At 34.2% G+C, this 19,021-nt stretch overlaps 2 protein-coding genes across 7 annotated transcripts; both read left to right on the forward strand.

The window, feature by feature from the left end:
• The first annotated feature begins 345 nt into the window (after positions 1-345).
• On the forward strand, positions 346-5,349 carry LOC132747384 (uncharacterized). 5 transcript variants are annotated; one of them, XM_060736751.1, is made up of 2 exons: positions 346-511; positions 3,212-5,349. In XM_060736751.1, exon 2 carries the CDS (start codon positions 3,234-3,236, stop codon positions 4,986-4,988), a length of 1,755 nt encoding a protein of 584 aa, XP_060592734.1. In that variant the 5' UTR covers positions 346-511; positions 3,212-3,233; the 3' UTR covers positions 4,989-5,349. The 5 variants fall into 5 exon arrangements, with proteins under 5 accessions (XP_060592734.1, XP_060592737.1, XP_060592736.1 ...); XM_060736754.1 differs by lacking the exon at positions 346-511 and adding an exon at positions 1,254-1,277; XM_060736753.1 differs by lacking the exon at positions 346-511 and adding an exon at positions 1,419-1,882.
• A 1,742-nt stretch (positions 5,350-7,091) lies between these two features.
• On the forward strand, positions 7,092-14,957 carry LOC132747385 (C-type lectin domain family 10 member A-like). Of its 2 annotated transcripts, XM_060736757.1 has the most exons (9): positions 7,099-7,280; positions 7,727-7,812; positions 8,883-8,957; positions 9,358-9,445; positions 9,956-10,569; positions 11,545-11,624; positions 11,883-11,976; positions 12,897-13,134; positions 14,841-14,957. In XM_060736757.1, the coding sequence occupies exons 5-9, from the start codon at positions 10,413-10,415 to the stop codon at positions 14,845-14,847; spliced, it is 576 nt and encodes a 191-aa protein (XP_060592740.1). In that variant the 5' UTR covers positions 7,099-7,280; positions 7,727-7,812; positions 8,883-8,957; positions 9,358-9,445; positions 9,956-10,412; the 3' UTR covers positions 14,848-14,957. The 2 variants fall into 2 exon arrangements, with proteins under 2 accessions (XP_060592739.1, XP_060592740.1); XM_060736756.1 differs by lacking the exons at positions 11,545-11,624; positions 11,883-11,976; positions 12,897-13,134; positions 14,841-14,957 and having other exon boundaries at positions 7,092-7,280; positions 9,956-10,404.
• The last annotated feature ends 4,064 nt before the right edge of the window (positions 14,958-19,021 follow it).

Raw genomic sequence — 19,021 nt, forward strand, 5'->3', positions numbered from 1 at the left:
CACTGAGAAGTTGCAGCACTTTGAAATCAGTTTTGATGGGAAAAATACAAAATAGTGATTTTGGCAATTTTGAGACGTCCCCCTATTGCCATGGTAACAGGAAATTAAAGATTGAGCATGCTGTTACAGAGGCTATGGTCCAGTCAACATTTGTGCCAAAGTTTCCTCAGTACTGAAGCATTTTTCATAGTTTCATAACGGTTTGAACTTGTAACAGAAGGCTTTTCAATGAAAACGACCATTTTTCACAATATGCTCATGCAGTAAAGGGTTAAATATAGGGAAGAAATACTATATAGATTTAACAAAGTCGAGATATCGTGTATATTATGTTACGACTACGTAATGCGCATGTTCAAATACATGTAGTATACTAGCTTCTCGATTTTAAACATAAAAAAATATTTTTGATGACAAGGAAGTTTTAAAAGGTATCAGGTAAACATTTTAAGTGGTTGAAAGGATAAAGATAGAAAAATAAACTATTATAGATCTGCTCTCCTACACAAAGGTACGTGAATTTTACATAAATTAATGTGTTGCAACAAAATTATAGTTTGGTTAGATTTTAGCACATACCATTACACTTGTGACATTATGTAAAAACATTTTAATTGACTTTCCCCTGTCTTCATTCGTTTATGATTGAAAATTAATCTTTAAATTCTTACTTTTATCATAATGGATATACGTGTACCTTCATATAGGTATGATTATTAAAGCAGCATGCCTCCAAATTAATGCTAATTTTCATGAAAATTTTGAATATATATTTAAAGTTAAGTATCGTGAAGTGAACAAAGAACGTTATTTGAGCCGCGTCATGACAAAACCAACATAATGGGTTTGAAACCAGCATGGATCCAGACCAGCCTGCGCATCCGCGCAGTCTGATCAGGATCCATGCTGTTCGCTTACAAACCCTATTACAAGTAGAGAAACTGATAGCGAACAGCATGGATCCTGATCAGACTGCGCGGATGCGCAGGCTGGTCTGGATCCATGCTGGTCGCAAACCCATTATGTTGGTTTTGTCATGACGCGGCTCATTTACACAGTGCAAACGGCTCCACGTATAGTACACCAAAAAGACATCAAAAAAATTAAGAATTGCCTTTACCTCGTTGAAAATCAGTCGTTGATCGCAAATAACATTTAAATTATTACCTGAGTATTGAATCTTTTTCGTTTATTAAAAAATCTTTCTACGTTTGATTTTCTTGAAATAGGTGGGCTCATCTGGAGGCATGCACATTTAAACCTTACTGGAACTGAAAGTGAGTAGTATAGAGCGTGTGAAGTTTTTATAGCCCTATATATGCCGTTAGTAGCTCCCTTTTGTATTTTAATATTAAAATCCCTTAAACTTGAATTGACTGTTTTAAAGTCAACTAAGTCAAGATTGATTAAGACTTAATTTGGCAGTCTGTTTATGCGGAAATGCCTCTTAAGTAAATACATGTATATAGAGATTTTATAATGAACCTCTATGACTCTATAAATATTATACACTTACACTATTTGGTAAGTAGAACATTTGATATACAATGTACTGATAAAAAGCAAGTTATTTTAAAATCTTGAGTAAACATCTACCTACGCGCGATGTCGCATGTCCGACTTTTTAGGTTTATTTTTTGCTTATTTGTTGATATATGAGATAAAAAAAAGAGGCTCTATATTCATAGATTTAATCTTATTAAACAAATATTGACATATAGGTAACTCTTTGATCACTGTTGTGTGGTCCATTTATCGTGCAAAAGGAGGTATATATAAATATTGTATAGTTGAGGCGAAACAACTATTTTTGTTTTAATTTAAGTTCATTGAAGAGCGATTACACACGTTTGTTCACTTATTTAAACATCCTTATGATTTTGTAAGTACAGAACTTAAGAATGTCTAAGTGTTATTTAAAATGTAACGAAAAACACGATAACATTGTAATTATCGAGAAAGGAGTAAATTGATATTTAAATTTCAATAATATTTAGCGAGTTTCGCAACGGTTATTTGTGTCAACCCAAGCATACTGTTTAATAGTATTTTATAATTTATGTGAATTTTATTACGTCTGGAGAACAGAAATTATATTATAGTGTATTATTATGTAATACATTGTATACAGCACTTGTATTTGAGACTCAGGTTTGACGATACTACTATATTCATTGAATGACAATATTTATTTAGAGTGTTCATTGTTATGGGATTTAGGACGCTAGTTTATTATTACACTGGTCTGTTTACAAACGACAGTGATAGATAACATTTTCTAAGTGATAGAAAGTATGGATATAATGTTTCAAAGTTTTAAAATTTATTAATTATTTTTTTTCCATTCAGCTCTAAAGTGCAAAGGATAACACATAATAACATTGACAAACTTTAATCATCATCATCATCATCATCATCATCGCCGCCGCCGCCGCCGTCAACGTCGTCGTCGTCATCATCATCATCATCATCACAATTATCATCATCATCGCCACCATTATCATCATCATGATCACCATTATAATTATCACCGTCATTATCGCCATCCTTATCATTATCATTATAATATTTATAAATATAATCATCATCATTGTCATCATCACCATTATCTTCACTACCACCACCATCATCATCATCTTCATTTTTCCTGCATATGAGAGGATTAAAGAAACGACATTTGCTTTATAATTTGAGCATGTTTCAATATAACATTAGGGCATAAGACAATTTTAAATGTTGTATCATTGGAGACCTTTCTGTTGAAGTTAAATCGTGTATACATATACATTTGTTGTACATGCACAGTGCGTTAACTGGAGTGCAGATATTAGTTACCCGCACTCCAGAGCATGCCCATTGATTGGCTCATTTTTGCTGGACTTTATTTATTGTGACGGCAAAGAATGGGAAAGCATAAAAGTATCATATTCAGATGCTCGTTCATTGGTTACTTTTTTTCTGGGGTTTCATATTGTGACAACAGGGAACGTGTTTTTATGTTTACAAAAGAGAAAGAACATCAAAACACTCGGAAATCTGATTAATACACGGGGGCTACGCCCCCTCGCACAAATCAGATAGCCTCGTGATTCGTTGCTCTTTCTATTACTTAATAAGATTGATATTATCTTATCATCGCGAAAAACTTCAATAATACAAGATTAACCAATTTTTTATAGTTCATGTTTTGTCTTTTTTATTGTTCATATAGGTAAAGGAAGACAAAAGTGAAAATGATTCATTCACCAAAGCTTGTTGATGTTGGTAGCGCTGAAAGATGTTTACAACATCCACATAACATTATTGTACACTACTGCACATCACATGACGAGGTCGGATGTTCCGAATGTACGTCCAAAAACCACAGCGCATGCGCTGTGGAGAGCGTTGACAGTATTGCTGTTGGGACAATTGATTCTGTAGAGTATAAACATCTGATTAAAGAGCTGACAGAAGTTAAACATCAAGCTGAAGAAAATGAAAAGGCGGCTTTAGATAATAAGCTAAAATCTGATAAATCTTTATCAAGCACCATGCTAGATGTGAGGACATTCAAGAATGATATTAATGCTCATTTAGATCAGATGGAAAAAGAAATAGAAAACCAAGCAAAAGATGCAAATGTTGAATATAAAATAGCAATGGATGAAAAGATATCTGAAAGTAAAAACGTACAAAAGAATGTAGAGAAATGTTTAAAGGAATTCAAGGACTTAGAAACAAAAGCTACGAGATTATTTATCAAGATTACTAGAAGAAAGATGGATCTTTTGAAATTCAGACATGACTCTGAAAGGTATAAACCAGCACCCGCGCAGTGCTTTTCATTTAAACCAAACGTACGCCTTTCAGATATATTTAGAACAAGTAACAATTTAGGAAAGCTAGAAATTGGTCAAGAATGTCAAGGGCTAGTTTCTGTTACAGATCCGACAGAAAAACTTACTGTTGTGGTTAATGAAAAGCAAACTAGACGTGGCACAAACAAACCAGTAGCACAGAAAGAATTATGTTCTGTAAATCAGGTTTTGAAGACTAATGAGGTGAATTCAGACTTTGGTACAGTCATGCGAGATAGCACAGAGAAAGAAAATTCGAAATATGATGTAGATACTAATTCAGAAACTAATTCAGTTGTGTTTGAAGACAATGGTGGACCAAATTTGCAAATAAATGCTGATGGTAAATTAATTGTCAAACTTTTTTCAGACAAGGAAGATTGTGATATATCAGGTATTGATATGATTTCTGACAACGAGCTGGTCCTCGCTGATTACAATAACAGGTCTGTTAAAGTTCTAGACATGATTAAGAATAAAATAACACACGAAATGAAGCTTGAATACCATCCGTATGATTTGACTGTACCGTGTACAAACACTGTTGCAGTGACCCTAACCAACACCATTCAGATAATCACAAAATCCCATCTTCTACGGTTAGGGGACAGTATCACAGTAGATGGAGAGTGCTATGGTATTACAAGTAGCCGCACAAAATACTTTGTGTCTTTCATTAAGCCTGTTCCTAAAGTGGCCATTTTGAATCACCAAGGAGATGTGTTGCAGACGTTTAGCAGTGATCACATCAAACGACTGGCGATTAAACGACCCCGGTATTTAGACATAAGTCCGGATGAAAAATACATCTATGTAACAGACTTTGGGAAGGACTGTATCATACAATTAAGCGCCTCTGGAGAGTTGATAAATACTTTTTCAGATGCATCCATATTAAATGGACCATATGGACTACATGTGGACGAGAGAGGATGTGTTTTGGTTTGTAACTATGGCAACGATAATATTTATGAATTTTCTGCGGATCTATCCAAGCACAGAATAGTTTTGTCAAAATCTGATGGAGTAGAGTCTCCGCAAGTAATATTCATGTGTAATAAGGAGGAGAAGTTGTATATTGCCTCCACCGACAGTGCTGATTGCAATGAAATACAAGTGTTTAGTCACTATGAATGCAGTAAATTGTAACACTGGCAAGTTGACCTTTCGTCGTGGAATGGCAGTGACTTTACCATTCGAATTTTAAACCCACAGTAAAGTCTCTTGTCACCGTCAGATAGCAAAACGCTCGCTATTTCGCCCGTAGATTATTTTCGGGTATGTTGGGACCAGAGCAAAACTTTCGTTTTGATCCACATTGGGGGATTAAAACAGGGAGTTATCCCCCCCCCCATCACACAAACTTATGTTGGGGACGGCATTACATATTAATGTGTCATAAATTTGCCATGTGCAATAGTGATAGGTTTTCTTCACAACCATGACGGATGCATAATTATAGAAATTAACAAGCTTTATTTCAATATAAATAAACTTTACTCTGATATCACATTTGTATTTAAGAATATTTATTTGTTTGTTTGATTTGGTTTTACGTCACACCGACACAGTATAGGTCATATGGCGACGTGGTGGAGGAAGACCTCAGATGCCCTTTTGTGTATTATTTCAGTCATGAACTGACACCTGAGTAGAACCGCCGATGTTCCATAAGCTAGCTGGATAGCTTCCTCACATGAAAGAGTCCAATATGTCCCTGTCGAGATTCAAACCCACAGTGTGAAGGGCAAGTGGTTTGAAGTCAACAACCTTAACCATTCAACCACGAACGCCCCCATTTGAGAACATTAAATAATTTCTAAGACAGAAATGCTTAGAAATTAACCATACGCCATGAAAGAACGATAACAGCAGCATTATGGTGCTGTTTTCATCTTTGATATTTTATAATTCAAATGGTCACTATTCAGAATGTAACATAATCTCACCTTTTAAATGTAAAATACTAGGTATTGATTACTTAAACTATAGTTTGAATTATTATTTGCCTATATTAACCAAACATATAGAAAGAGTAAAGAGGAATTGGCAAAATATCGGTCCGCTAACAGTAGGCTTGCATTAAAATGAAAACCAACAATTCAAATCCTTTGATTAACACTAGCAGAACTTTTTGACTTAATTCACTACAGCTTACTTTTAGTTTCAAGTTGGCCAAGGAAAGGTAAGACTAATAGCGCATTCTATGCAACCTATAATATGGTTAATTTGTTATGGTACAATTTTAATCAAATTTTAAACTTGTTTCCCACAGTTTAAAAATAAACAAAATGAAACGAACGTTTGTATCACAAAGCACATAATTGAGCCGCGTCACGACAAAACCAACATAATGGGTTTGCGACCAGCATGGATCCAGACCAGCCTGCGCATCCGCGCAGTCTGATCAGGATCCATGCTGTTCGCCATCAGTTTCTCTACTTGTTATAGGGTTTGTAAGCGAACAGCATGGATCCTGATCAGACTGCGCGGATGCGCAGGCTGGTCTGGATCCATGCTGGTCGCAAACCCATTATGTTGGTTTTGTCATGACACGGCTCATATGTATGGAAATTGTAATTGCAATAAATCACAAGGATTTAAGCCCAATTACCAAATCTAATATATATGTGTGGCATTAGGCATACATGTTTCGGCCAAGTATTCAACCGCCATATGGGACCCCGAATATACTTTCGTATTACTATTGAAAATCACAATAATAGGTTATGTGAAAATGAACCATTTAAAAATTGAGATAGCAAGTTTTAGTTTATCCAGTGCTTCAAGATAAGATTGTTATAGTTATACAAATGTTTGAGGATATATAAATGATACACAAGATAAGAAGACGACCTATATACTTCCCTACAAAGATAGTTAACTGGTCAATATTTTGTCACATATTATCTTTATGCTATAAAGAAATACGCCAATTCTTTTAAATTTAAATTGTCTAAAATAGAGAGAATAAGAATTCCCTCAGAAAGCACAAAACGGCAATAAAGAACATTCTATCAAAAAATAAAGTGAATTCCTAAAAAATGCATAAAGCTTTAAATAGCCCTTTCTCTGTTAGTAACGGGATGCTCAGAGGTACGCAAAGAACCACATAATATACATTGTGTAATAACCTCATTTCATAGTTAGGGTGAGGGATTAATATTTTGAGATTTGTTTACTCATTTAAATCCGTGCAATTGTCAACTGTCCTTTGGGATTACCGTCATATATTTGTACATTTCATACATATTTCTAACAAAAGGGATTATTTTCAACATACGAGACAAACTTTTGTTTCACAGTATAAATTGAAAAAAAAGTTAAATTTGTTGGCATATTTATACATATCTAACTCATATTTATCAATAATGAGTGGAAATATTGAAAGTGTTTTTGTTTGTTTAGCATTTACTATTTGTTTTATCGGTTGCATTAAAGGTATAGTGTTTTAGATAGTTTCATTAAAGAGTATGCGTGCATTTCCCCCATTTTTGATCAATTTTTATCCCACCAAAATCAAACTACATATTTTCTGATAAATAACCTACAAGTTAAATATTTCTCAGAAATTAATTTTGACATTCTGTTGGGATAAGTTTTATCATTCTAACAACTTACTGTTTAAACGCCTGTCTTTTTATTTCTTGGTAACGTTATTAATACGCCTTTACAGGGCACATGACACTCAAAAATATTCTATTGCATTGTACAATACAACCCTCAAAATAACATATACATCTTAATACAATATAATTACGATGTAATGACATATTTTGTACGCAGAACGCACATGCGCGAAATATAACTTCCGCTACTTTAAGAATCTCGTAAAGACCTATACAATATACCTTATCATATGATTAAGTAATATTTTTGGAGTTTAGATGTGACATCACTGGAATGTTATAGCTGCCAGTCAAAGAACACAGCCAACAGCTGCCAGGCTACCTCCTCGTGCGGACAAAACCAGGTATGTTTCAATCTTATGAATAAAATGTCCCCACTTTACTTGGGTACCTTAACATGTATACAAATCAATTAGTCATTCAAATTTAATCATTTTAGTATGAGCTCGGTAGAGCAACACCCTATGACGAGTTTTTGGTTGTTTTTTGGAAGTGTTGCTCTATAAAGGTTAAATTAATTGTGAATGTTTAATTTTGGAAGATATATAATTGTTGTTGTAAAGAGGTAATTGCTCTGAAGAGGATCACTCTGCGGGGGTTATACTATGAATCAATATAAAAAATTAGAAACAGAAAAAGTGCCCTGTTTTAAATTGCTCGACTATCTTTATCTTCTTTTTTTGGGTGGGTGGGTGATATCTGACAACCTCGATCAAATTCTATCAAAGGGTGGCACACATCAAAAGTGTACTTTTATTGTTTTGAGAATAATGCTTTGGTTACAGATTCAACTCACTTCCTGTAGTTACCACTTGTTCGTACTTGGGTTTATATAAAGCCTTGTCAGTAGTTTTAATAGTGTCCAGCTTTATTTGTCATCCAATGAAAACGATGTATTTCTTAAAAATAGAAGAACAAAAGTCGATACTATATCGAATTCCGTTCATAGTCGACTTCTATTTTTCATAGTATTTCATAGAACCTCATAGTGTCGTAATAAAGGCCAAATAAAGCTTGACACTAAGTATGTTAGTATTCATCCGCAGCTGTTCTACAGAAATTAGAAACATTCTTCTGTCGCTATCGCTCCCGTCGAAGTTTCTTATTTCTGTAGAACAGCACGGATGAACACTAATATGAGCAGCGTCATGACAAAGCCAACATAGTGGGTTTGCGACCAGCATGGATCCAGACCAGCCTGCACATCCGCGCAGTCTGATCAGGATCCATGCTGTTCGCTTACAAACCCTTTTACAAGTCGAGAAACTGATAGCGAACAGCATGGATCCTGATCAGACTGCGCGGAAGCACACCCACTATGTTGGTTTTGTCATGGCGCGGCTCATATATACTTAGAGGGCGATCAAACACCAGAACATCTCACTTTCTGAACGTATGTTAAATATTCTGTTAGGTGTGCATGCTACGACGAACAGTGAACAACCAAACTCAGGAAATACATTACGAGTCGAAATGCGAAGACAAAACTGTAAGTGTATTTCCAGTGTGGTACGTAATTTCTCATTGTTCAAATACGTAAACATCAATTGTTCAATGTGATTTGCTGAAGCATTTACTCAATAGAGCTCAACCTCCTGTCAAAATAATGAAACTATTACACAGCCAATCAACACAATCAACGAGCATTCTGTTGAGTGGACGCAAATTATAACGTCACAAGTGTAAGGATTTTTACCTTCATCACCGAAGCTATATAGATTTCACGAATCGTTCGGACTGATAGCAAGTACTTCCAGTTACACCGCGATACAACGTAGTTCTTCGGAACTTTATTTTTACTAAGTGTAATGCGACTTTTACACGATTTCTACAAAACATAAGCTATTTTTGTTCTCCTTTTGTTCATTGAATCCGTGTGTTTACTTCAGGATTGTGATTTGGAGCTTGATCGATACAAGGCAATTTTGAGCGCATTGGTTGGTAAGAAACGTGCTATGATGAAACAAATCGTAGCAGGTTCGTCTCCTGGCTCTCCAGTTAGACCAGTTTCTTTAATATGTCAGCCAATTCTTGTTTATTTAAACATTCGGTATCCATTTAAACTTGGTTGTGAAATAAGTTGTTACAACTTATATCAATCACATAATATTATAGACCAGTTGCGTTAATGTGTCAGTCGTTCTTTGTTTGGTTGATAGGACACATTTATGCTCGGTTGTGAAGCAAGTTCTTGCAACTCATTATTCTCGTTTTAGTCCGCTTCCTTAAACTAACCACTTCCAGGGATATAGATGCATAAAAATATATGGTCGCGACAAGAATATAGCTCAAACCAAAGCCCGCCTGATTTAGAGACCAGCCCCAATCGTCTCCATTCATAAGTCTCTTTGCAAGCCATTGACAAACTAACACTTTAAGTAAAGTCTTTTTTCGTTAAATAGTTGTTTGGTGATTGATTGATCGCCGATGACTAAGTCGATTCTTAACACATTGATGACTTTTTAAAATCATGTTAATCCAATACAGGTGATGTGTGTTTGATACAATGTTGTGACCAAGACCTTTGCAATAACGGATGCGTCATGTCATCGAATCTAAGCTACACAATGACGTCCAATCCGTTTGCGACTACAAAGATGATTCCTGCAAACCAAGCCCCAACAAATTCTCTTCAAAACATGACAGCACTTACCCAGAGTTCATCAGCTCTGACATCCTTGAATATTATTTTTCCAACAAAACCATCAAAAGCAATATCAACAGATGCGACTCCACCTAAAGTACCACGACTCCATCTGTAACCGTATCAACAACCGCTAGCAGTAGCAGCAGCAATGTTAACAGTGTTTCCAGCGGTAATACCGTCACAACTCCATATGTTCAGTCGTCACGTCAGCCCAGTGCTCCAGCAGTGTCGACAACGTCATGGCCACGTACGACAACTCGACAGAGCACTACAACAAAAGTCATCCAACACACAACAATGTCTAACACCCCACATCCACGCACAACATCTCCTGCAGCAGTAAGCCAGAGTGTTTCAACAAAAGACACTCAAAGTACTAGAATGACAGAGTCTGTCACCCCACTTACATATACAACAAAAATAGACAAGATCACAACGTCAAGTCCTATAAAAGGTAAATGCTTTAGTATAGCTCCAAAAGAATTACCGTAATATATTGCGCTCCGGGAAGTAAGATGTACGCTTGCAGTATTCCAAATGGTACCAATACTAAAACGCCGTTAGTAAGTTGGTAACTACCATTGATACTACTGGTTGGTATAACTGGCTAAGTGTATTTTATCCTATAATATATGCTATTAGCATGTTAATATTAATTAAAGCACTGGTACCAATTGTGATCAAAAGATACCAGCAGTCAACAAATGCTCATCAGATGGCTTTGCGACAATTTTTTTGGCAATCTTTCTTTTTAATAGGGATGAAACGAGGAAATAGTTTAAGGAACAAAAAAGAACATTCTGGACCCGCGTCCACAAAGAATAATGAGACGAGTAAAAATCAATATCAGGGAAAATGATTATGTTTATTCTTAATATTAAATATGTATTTAATATCAAATATAATCTTTTAAGTAGTCAACTTGAAATGGTATCATTATGTTTATGGCATGTTATTAAAAACTCATATTTACACAAGATATGATGATGAGCTAAAGGTATTTCAAGAACATCAAACTTAAAAAAATATAATAAATTTTAAGGAAAGTAAAAAAAATAAAGTAATAATTTACATGTTCTATGCGATTAATGATTTTGCAGTATTTTCACCATATTCTTAATACGTTACTTACACAGACAGGACTAGATTTTTGCATGTTTTGACATATTTTTTGAAATTTTCGTGGAGTAAAAGTGCCGTTTGTATTGTGTAAATATTTTGTTCACGTCACTTTTATTTTACTTTTATCCCAAAACAAGTTTGTTTCGTTGCAACTCAGCACTTTTTGTACATTTTGTATCATACCTTTTATTTTTTTAGCCTTATATCATTCATCAATATGAATTTCATTCAACAATAAAATCAGGGCAGCGTCGCCATTTTGAATGACGTCATAACTAGACTTGCATTTTGTTTTATTATTTTACAGAGTGTCCATATGGATTTGTGAAATTCGACACTTCTTGTTACTTATTTGGTAGACATGAAATGAGCTTCCACGACGCTCATGTAAGTTTTGACACTTTCATTTATTAATGATAGAAATTTAGGTCACAAGCGGTCATATAGATAAACTCAATGCAAGTTATCTGCAAATTAATTTAATATTTCGTCTTTTTTCTTCAGTTTTCCAATGTGAAACTTAAACTTATCTATTAAATGTACAACATTCCACCAAATAATAACAGAAATTCAACGGACAATCAATTTAATATAAAACGAATTCTATAGAAAAATGATTTATAATTTTGTGCAATTATTTTACAGTTATTCTGCGCCAAGCACAACTCGCATTTAGTCCATGTAGATTCTTCAAGGGAGAACAATTATTTGAAAAACCATTTTAAAACTATGCATAGAGGTATGTGTGTATGTGTAACCGGTACTGTTCCAACTAACTTACGTTCATTAACCCTTAGACTGTTTGAACCGGAAGTGTTTAACTTTTGCACCCAGTATAGACTACACTGAGGTCAAAAAGCATAGAGATATAAAATATGAATTTCTTACATAGATCACCTGAGGAACTTAAATCAGAAAGATATGTAAAAGATAATTAAGAAATATACGAAGAAATAAATTAATAATCGTATTTTTGCTCTATCCATAGCTCAAAAGCGTTGCAACGCTTTTCAATTTTTGGTCAATTTTTTACAAGTAGAACCATTATTCTGGAAAAACGAAGCGAGTGAATCATATTATATTTTGCACATAACTTATTGGTCTAGATCTACATCAAATGGAAAATCAATCTTGGAAAATTATTTCCAGTCCCTTCATGTCAATAAAACCCTCAGTGGAGTCCCTTTAACTCCATCCTGCACGTGCATGCGTGAAATTTGACCAGGCTTAATACTTTTGGAAGCTCAATTTCTGAATTTTTATACTTAAATCCCATTAACTTTGAATGGACTTCAGCAGGTTGAGTGAAAAATTTAATATGCAATATGAAACTCTTCAACCCTGTTAGCAATAAATGTCAGTGCATCTTGGTGGTGTAATTTCAGGATTTTATATCCTAATGGGCATCTCTGAGAATCAGCTTTTTTTATCTTTAAGAGTCACCTCCCCTTTTTGCATTTTGCCCAAATTTAAATAATAGAACTGTTGGGTGATGTTTTGTTTTCTCTTTTGTTTTCTGAAGTAGCGTATTACTGGTGGTATCTTTGTAATAGCTTGTTTCGATGCCAATTTATAATATACATTTATATCATTGAGTATCATCAATTCCATTTAATACAAATTCATGCAATAATGTACAATATTTTTAATCCGTTTTAGGTCCAATTCAATATTGGATAGGTATTACAGACGAAATAACGGAGAACGTGTGGCAATATTACGATTCCGGAAAAGTTGCAACATTTTATGACTGGTCCCCGGGAGAACCAGATGGTACCCAGGCATTTGACGGGAACGCTGTCGCAGACTGTGCCGTTTTCGATCCATATTTAGACTTTCAATGGAGAGATGAGGACTGTTCACCGTATCAAGTATCTGAACCAGTCTGTGAAATAAGGTACCAGCTGTAGTTTTCCAGGTTGTTATAATGACGTATGAGGTTCAAATTCATTTGTTTCTCCATGCTGTTTATTGCCATACCACGAACTTCCCAAATGCCTCCAGTTAAAATTCATGAAATCTAGCATACACACACGAAACACAAGTTCTACAATGGCTTATTGGATATACTTTTTGTTTCTTAATGAATTCAACAATGATTTCAAACTAACAAAATTTAGAATGTATAACAGTATAGAAATAACACTAGAGTCTGATTTCCACCTCTTGTCTTGTTCGCAAAACAATTGCATTGCATAACCCGCCTAGGAATACAAATTACTTTTCAAAAATAAATGGACAGTAGAAGTCGAACTTTCCATTCGACCCACGTTTTAAAACATATGTACCATTTACACCGAATTGCGCCTTTCAGTGTCAAAGTACAATCATAATACAGCAAATTAAACAATTTAATTTAACATAGATCTACAACATCGTCACCTTAATGCAGTAACGGGTTAACTTCTATTGAATTTTAATAGACTGAATTAATGTGACGAATATTATATATAGCCTATTTCACCATTCACTGTTAACTAAGCATCCTTAATACAGCCGAATTACTGAATGCACTATACAGCATTATGTATATACAACCAATTGCATTAAACAAGTAAAATGGTTTCCTGCAGGGAACATTTTTGATGATATAAAGATATTTCATTTAACTATCTTTAACATTGTTTGGGTGGGTGGATAAATAAACGTTTGTATCAGGAATATAGTTGACAATAATCGATCAATATAGAAGAAGGTCTTTGGAAACTAGTGACCCTGAATGACCGGAGAAGGTCGAACATAAAACAATTATTTCATTTTTAAGAAAATGATTAAATAGGCCTACCATTTTATGAATAATTCCGATCAAAAAAAAAAAAAAAAAAAAAAAGCAAAAAAAGCAAACACAAGTTTTCGCAGAAAACATCTCTATTTAATATGGCAGATGCCACTACGAATATTTTAATTTTGTAGATTTTCAGTATTAACAATTTATTGTTTGTAACATTTTGAGATACATATTAAAGAAACATTGATAATTTTCAAACACATCATTCAAGTTTTTCCACCTTAAACGGTATTATAATTATAGAAAATTAAAAATATCACGTAATAGTTTTTTGTTCTTAATTAGGTGTAATTCTGACTTATTCCCTAGAGGATTATCTGTAACGTACCGGCAAACGGTATTTAGCCAGGTTTTCGAAAAGGTCAATTAACCAATCATGTACGGTTTACAGATCACATGCTCCTCCATGTACCGAAAACAGGTCACGTGCTCCTCCATGCCTCAAAAGTTAAACGCGTACCAATACCCTGCGGTCTCCAGACCGCAGGGAATAATTGCCAATAAAATGTTCTCTTTTTTATATTTCGAGCATGAAAGAATCCGCTTAGTTTACAGTAATGAATAAAATTACTTTTAAGTATTGTATGCTTTCGGATCTGATATTTTTTCATTATTTATTATGTAAGTTATCATTTTATGTAACATGTTTGAGCCATTGTTTGAAATAAAATATGTTTCGAAAAAAAAATTGCATTATTGAAAGTCAGTAGATATTCATTAAGTTATCAATCGTACTATTAGTATCAACGTACATTTAATTAACTGTTTCGCAATGATAGTGTTTCACGACTTATCTTTCTGTTGTTTTTTTCCAGTCAGTAGGAGTTGTTGTTGTAGCACAGAAATGGACATTTCAGACATTATACGGGTACTTGTTTGTATTTACCCATTTATGTAATTATCTATTGTAATAAAGTTAGATCTTACGATGATCAGTAACTGTTTTGTACTATAATATCAGATATTCTGTATGGGAACGACGTGTGTCAGCTAGGTCTGAGAGTACTAAAATTTATATCATTAATAGCGTTCGTCGGCGTGTTTTACAGTTCAAGACCTTGCAGACGAATTAAATGGCTTCAGGCGGTGCTGGGGGGCGTTATGCACATTTCCATTATTCCTCATCAAACCCAGTCTGAAGATTTCCTTTTTTATTATGTTGTTTCCATGGCTTCCGAGAGATCACACCTTTGTTTCAGATTTGTTTTACAATGAATACAAAGACTATGTAGGGCATTACATTGTACTTTTTCCAATCCTGAGATGAAAAAAAATCCGATTCATACAAAATGTTAAAAACAACTTATTTCAGATAACCAGTAATAAAGCTTTCGGAGTCGCACTTTGTAAGAGTTTTTTTCCATAAAATTATTGTTTATATTATAAAATATGAAATGACAATGACATATTCATATAAATCATTCCTACATCAACTGTATTGGGAACTACACTTATGCCTATTGCAGGCAGAACAACCATTACAAACCAAGTGCAACTAAACAATATATTTTTCTACAAATGAATATTATGAAAAATACAAATATTACCGCTAAGTTGCTAATGAAATTGTCATGGTGTCTAATCGAAACAAATGGCATTATACACAAAACGTGAAAAGTCTTTTGAATAGAAACGAAACGTTTGTATATTGAAGGACATTTTAAGATACTAAAGTCTTGTTATCTTCTATTGAATAATAATATAACATCAACATCAATATCATCAACAACAGGTAGTATACAGTCAAGTAAATGGTTTTTTAATTCTACTCAAAGCGTGGTAAAGTTAAACTGATTATATACAAATTATACAAATACACCTGAAGAGGTATGTGTAAGCAGTATACTTAAAGACACGAATTCAGTATTATTTTATACTGATGATAATAGTACGATAACAAACCTAGAAACTTTGTTTGATTCGAAAACTTATAGATTAGACAGTACGTCGTTCAATATGAGTGCTAGTAATATTGATGCTAGGGCGGAGGCACAACCTATAATACCATCTAATGCAGATTTGATGAAATGTTTGATGAAAATACATGAAAGGTTTGATGGTATGGTAAAACGTTTAAGTACACTTGAATATCTTTAAAAAAAGTCGACAAATTTGAGCTTGAAATAAATAAAATGTGGAACTATGTTCAAGACCAGAATGTTGCCACAAATGAGAGAATTTTGAAGGTGGGGGAGATAACTGAAAGTGTTTATTTCAATCTTTGCGTATCAATGTCTCGAATTTTGGATCTAGAATCTCTAAATAAAATTTTTTACCATGACCTACTTTATCAAATGTCGTAAAGCATGCGTAATTACCTCGTATTTGGTAACATTCCCGAGGAGGCCCAGTCAGGTAAATCGGAGGAAACATAGAAAGTTTAGTAGATAAAATGAAGTTTGCTAAGGAGATGATTGCCCAAATTCAGTTTAAAAGAGTACACAGAACAGGTGAAAGGGTTGAAAGAAAGCATAGAAAAATTGTAGCAAAATTCACATTATTTAAGGAAAAAGAGCTAGTGAGAAAGTCATGGAAAGCACTTGAATTTTTTTTAAAACTTTTTATTTACATGAGCAATATCCAAAAGAGATTGCTGATAAAAGACGTTTATTAATGAAAAAGCGAAGGAGGCGAAAAGTGGGGGAAAGAGAGCGTGGGTGTCCTATGACACTCTCTACATAGACTGGCATGCACAAGAGGATGTAAAGGGATACAGTGGGGATGGTTTAAGTGTTTTGTCATGGAATGTTAATAGACTTACAAATATTAAAAAGAGTAGCAGGGATTTTGTAAATATTTACATCTAAAGACATTATATTTTTATATATCTTTATAAGAAACATGGACATCTAAAACAAGTAAAATAGACATTGATGGTTATACAACTCATAACTTACCGGTATATCGTAAATTTCAGCATCGCAGAGGTAAGCGATCTAGTGGGGGGGGGGGGGGTACAGCAATATAATTATTATAATCAACGGGCTGCAAGCTTTGTGGTATTTTCTGATCTGTATATCTGTATGTATTTTCCTGTATAAGTTTATTTTTATATACTATAATTTTTTACTATAACAGTTTGAGTTTGATACATACGGACTTTTGCACGACTAGAGTTGTATTAAAATTCACAAGTGTTCATTGTTTTTGACAGCCACACTTTATCCTTGCATATCGTAGCTACTTCCTTAATAAAAAAAGTTGCCTAGACTGTGATTTGAACCCAAGACCTCTCACACAATACACGAGCGCAGAGCGCGTTAGCCCTGCACCAAGGAGATGTTTAACGAAAACAGCCTGAATAAAATCAAATAATTCAAATTTTAGAATATCCATTCCCACAGATATATAGATATCATAATTAGCTCCAGGGTAATCCTTATAAGTTTCGAGGTATTTTGTTCACGATATACCTGTTGTTTAACATTGATGTAAATAATTTAGCGAAAAACAGTGTGACATGTACCTTTTCCACTACTCGAAAGTGTAATACGCTCTGAGGTATTCGGTAATCGACATCGCTAAAAATAACATTTGACAATTCTAGAAGCCAATGCTACTTTTAAACTTTGAATGTGTTATAATTTGTTTGATACTTGTAACAAAATAAAAATATTTCTTTCTTTTACATCGCTAGTTTTAAGCTGTTTTGAGAACTACTTGTTGTTAGGTTTGTCGTGAAGCTAGCTTCTGTGTCAGAAGTTGAATGTCAGCATTGAATTTTCTGATCTGAGATCAGAAAATACAAAAACTGTCTAAAAGATGGTATTCATATAGTTCGAAACCATTATGATACTGTATGGCTTAAGCTAGATAAGGATCTTTTCATGTTGTAAAAGATATTTATCTATGCGCAATATATTTATGGTGTGAAGCTTCGCCAGCTTATGATGTATCAATCTCCTACGCAGTGATCTCCCCTTATCAGTACAGAGATCTCTGCCATCACAAACATTGAAATATCCAAATTTGGATATTTATTTTTTTTAGCTTTTTAATTTATTTTTCATTATTTTGTGTACTTTTGATAATTTTTTGTTAAAATATAACGAACGTAGGTACAAAAAGTTAAAAATAAAACAGAAAGAGAAAAATGACGTTAGATTTTCTATGTAACGGTCGATATTTACATTTCTTGCATATCGGACTGGCGTTTCCGTGAGTTTTAACCATGCCGGAAATTTCATCTGGCATGGGGGGCGCCAGACGAGTCGCGTGCCAAACAACAACGTCATTTTAGCGCACTTTATGAATGAACCGCGTTAAAATGACGTCGTTTTAGAAGGGAAATATGTGCTTATGATGACGTCATTTCACTGTTGTTATTTAAGTTGTAAGTTCATACGCTATTGTAAGAAAATAGTTAGGGAGGAAATGACTTTAATTTCCATGATCATATATTATATTGAGGTAAACCATTTTAAATATGAAATAATATGGCAGAATATGCAAGAAAAAATATCTAACATATGTTTGCGGTTCGGATCGGAATATCCGTCCCTCGGGAACCCGCCCATGGGCGGGTCCCCTCGGGACGGATATTCCGGTCCGAACCGCAACATATGACAGATATTATTATTGAATTTCGACGTTACGTCATGTGACTTTCATCATCATGTGACGTCTGTGAAGGCAGTGATTACAATCCTGCCAAGGGAGGTAATCAGTGTGAGGAGTTTGATGATGTATGTAATGTAGATTTATTTGATCTCATTCAAAATGATGTGTTTGATTTTGAAAGTCAAGGGTCATGCTATTTTATCGGAGACTGGAATAGTCGTATTGGTCTAAGGAATTATCTTATTACATGTGATATGTACAAGAAAAGCATTGATGCAAAGCATCAAAGGGCGTCCAAGCAAGAAATGCAGCAAGTGAAGATGAACTAGTATACATATGATGACAAGATATTCTTATAAACTACCAGAAATGTATACCACTTATGAATGAGCGGACGAAAGACATTGTTCATTATGAACTTTGATTGGCATGCTAG

The sequence above is a fragment of the Ruditapes philippinarum genome, unplaced genomic scaffold (genome assembly GCF_026571515.1).
Source record: "Ruditapes philippinarum isolate M1 unplaced genomic scaffold, ASM2657151v2 ctg4056_1_1_1_1, whole genome shotgun sequence".
NCBI classification, from domain to species: domain Eukaryota; kingdom Metazoa; phylum Mollusca; class Bivalvia; order Venerida; family Veneridae; genus Ruditapes; species Ruditapes philippinarum.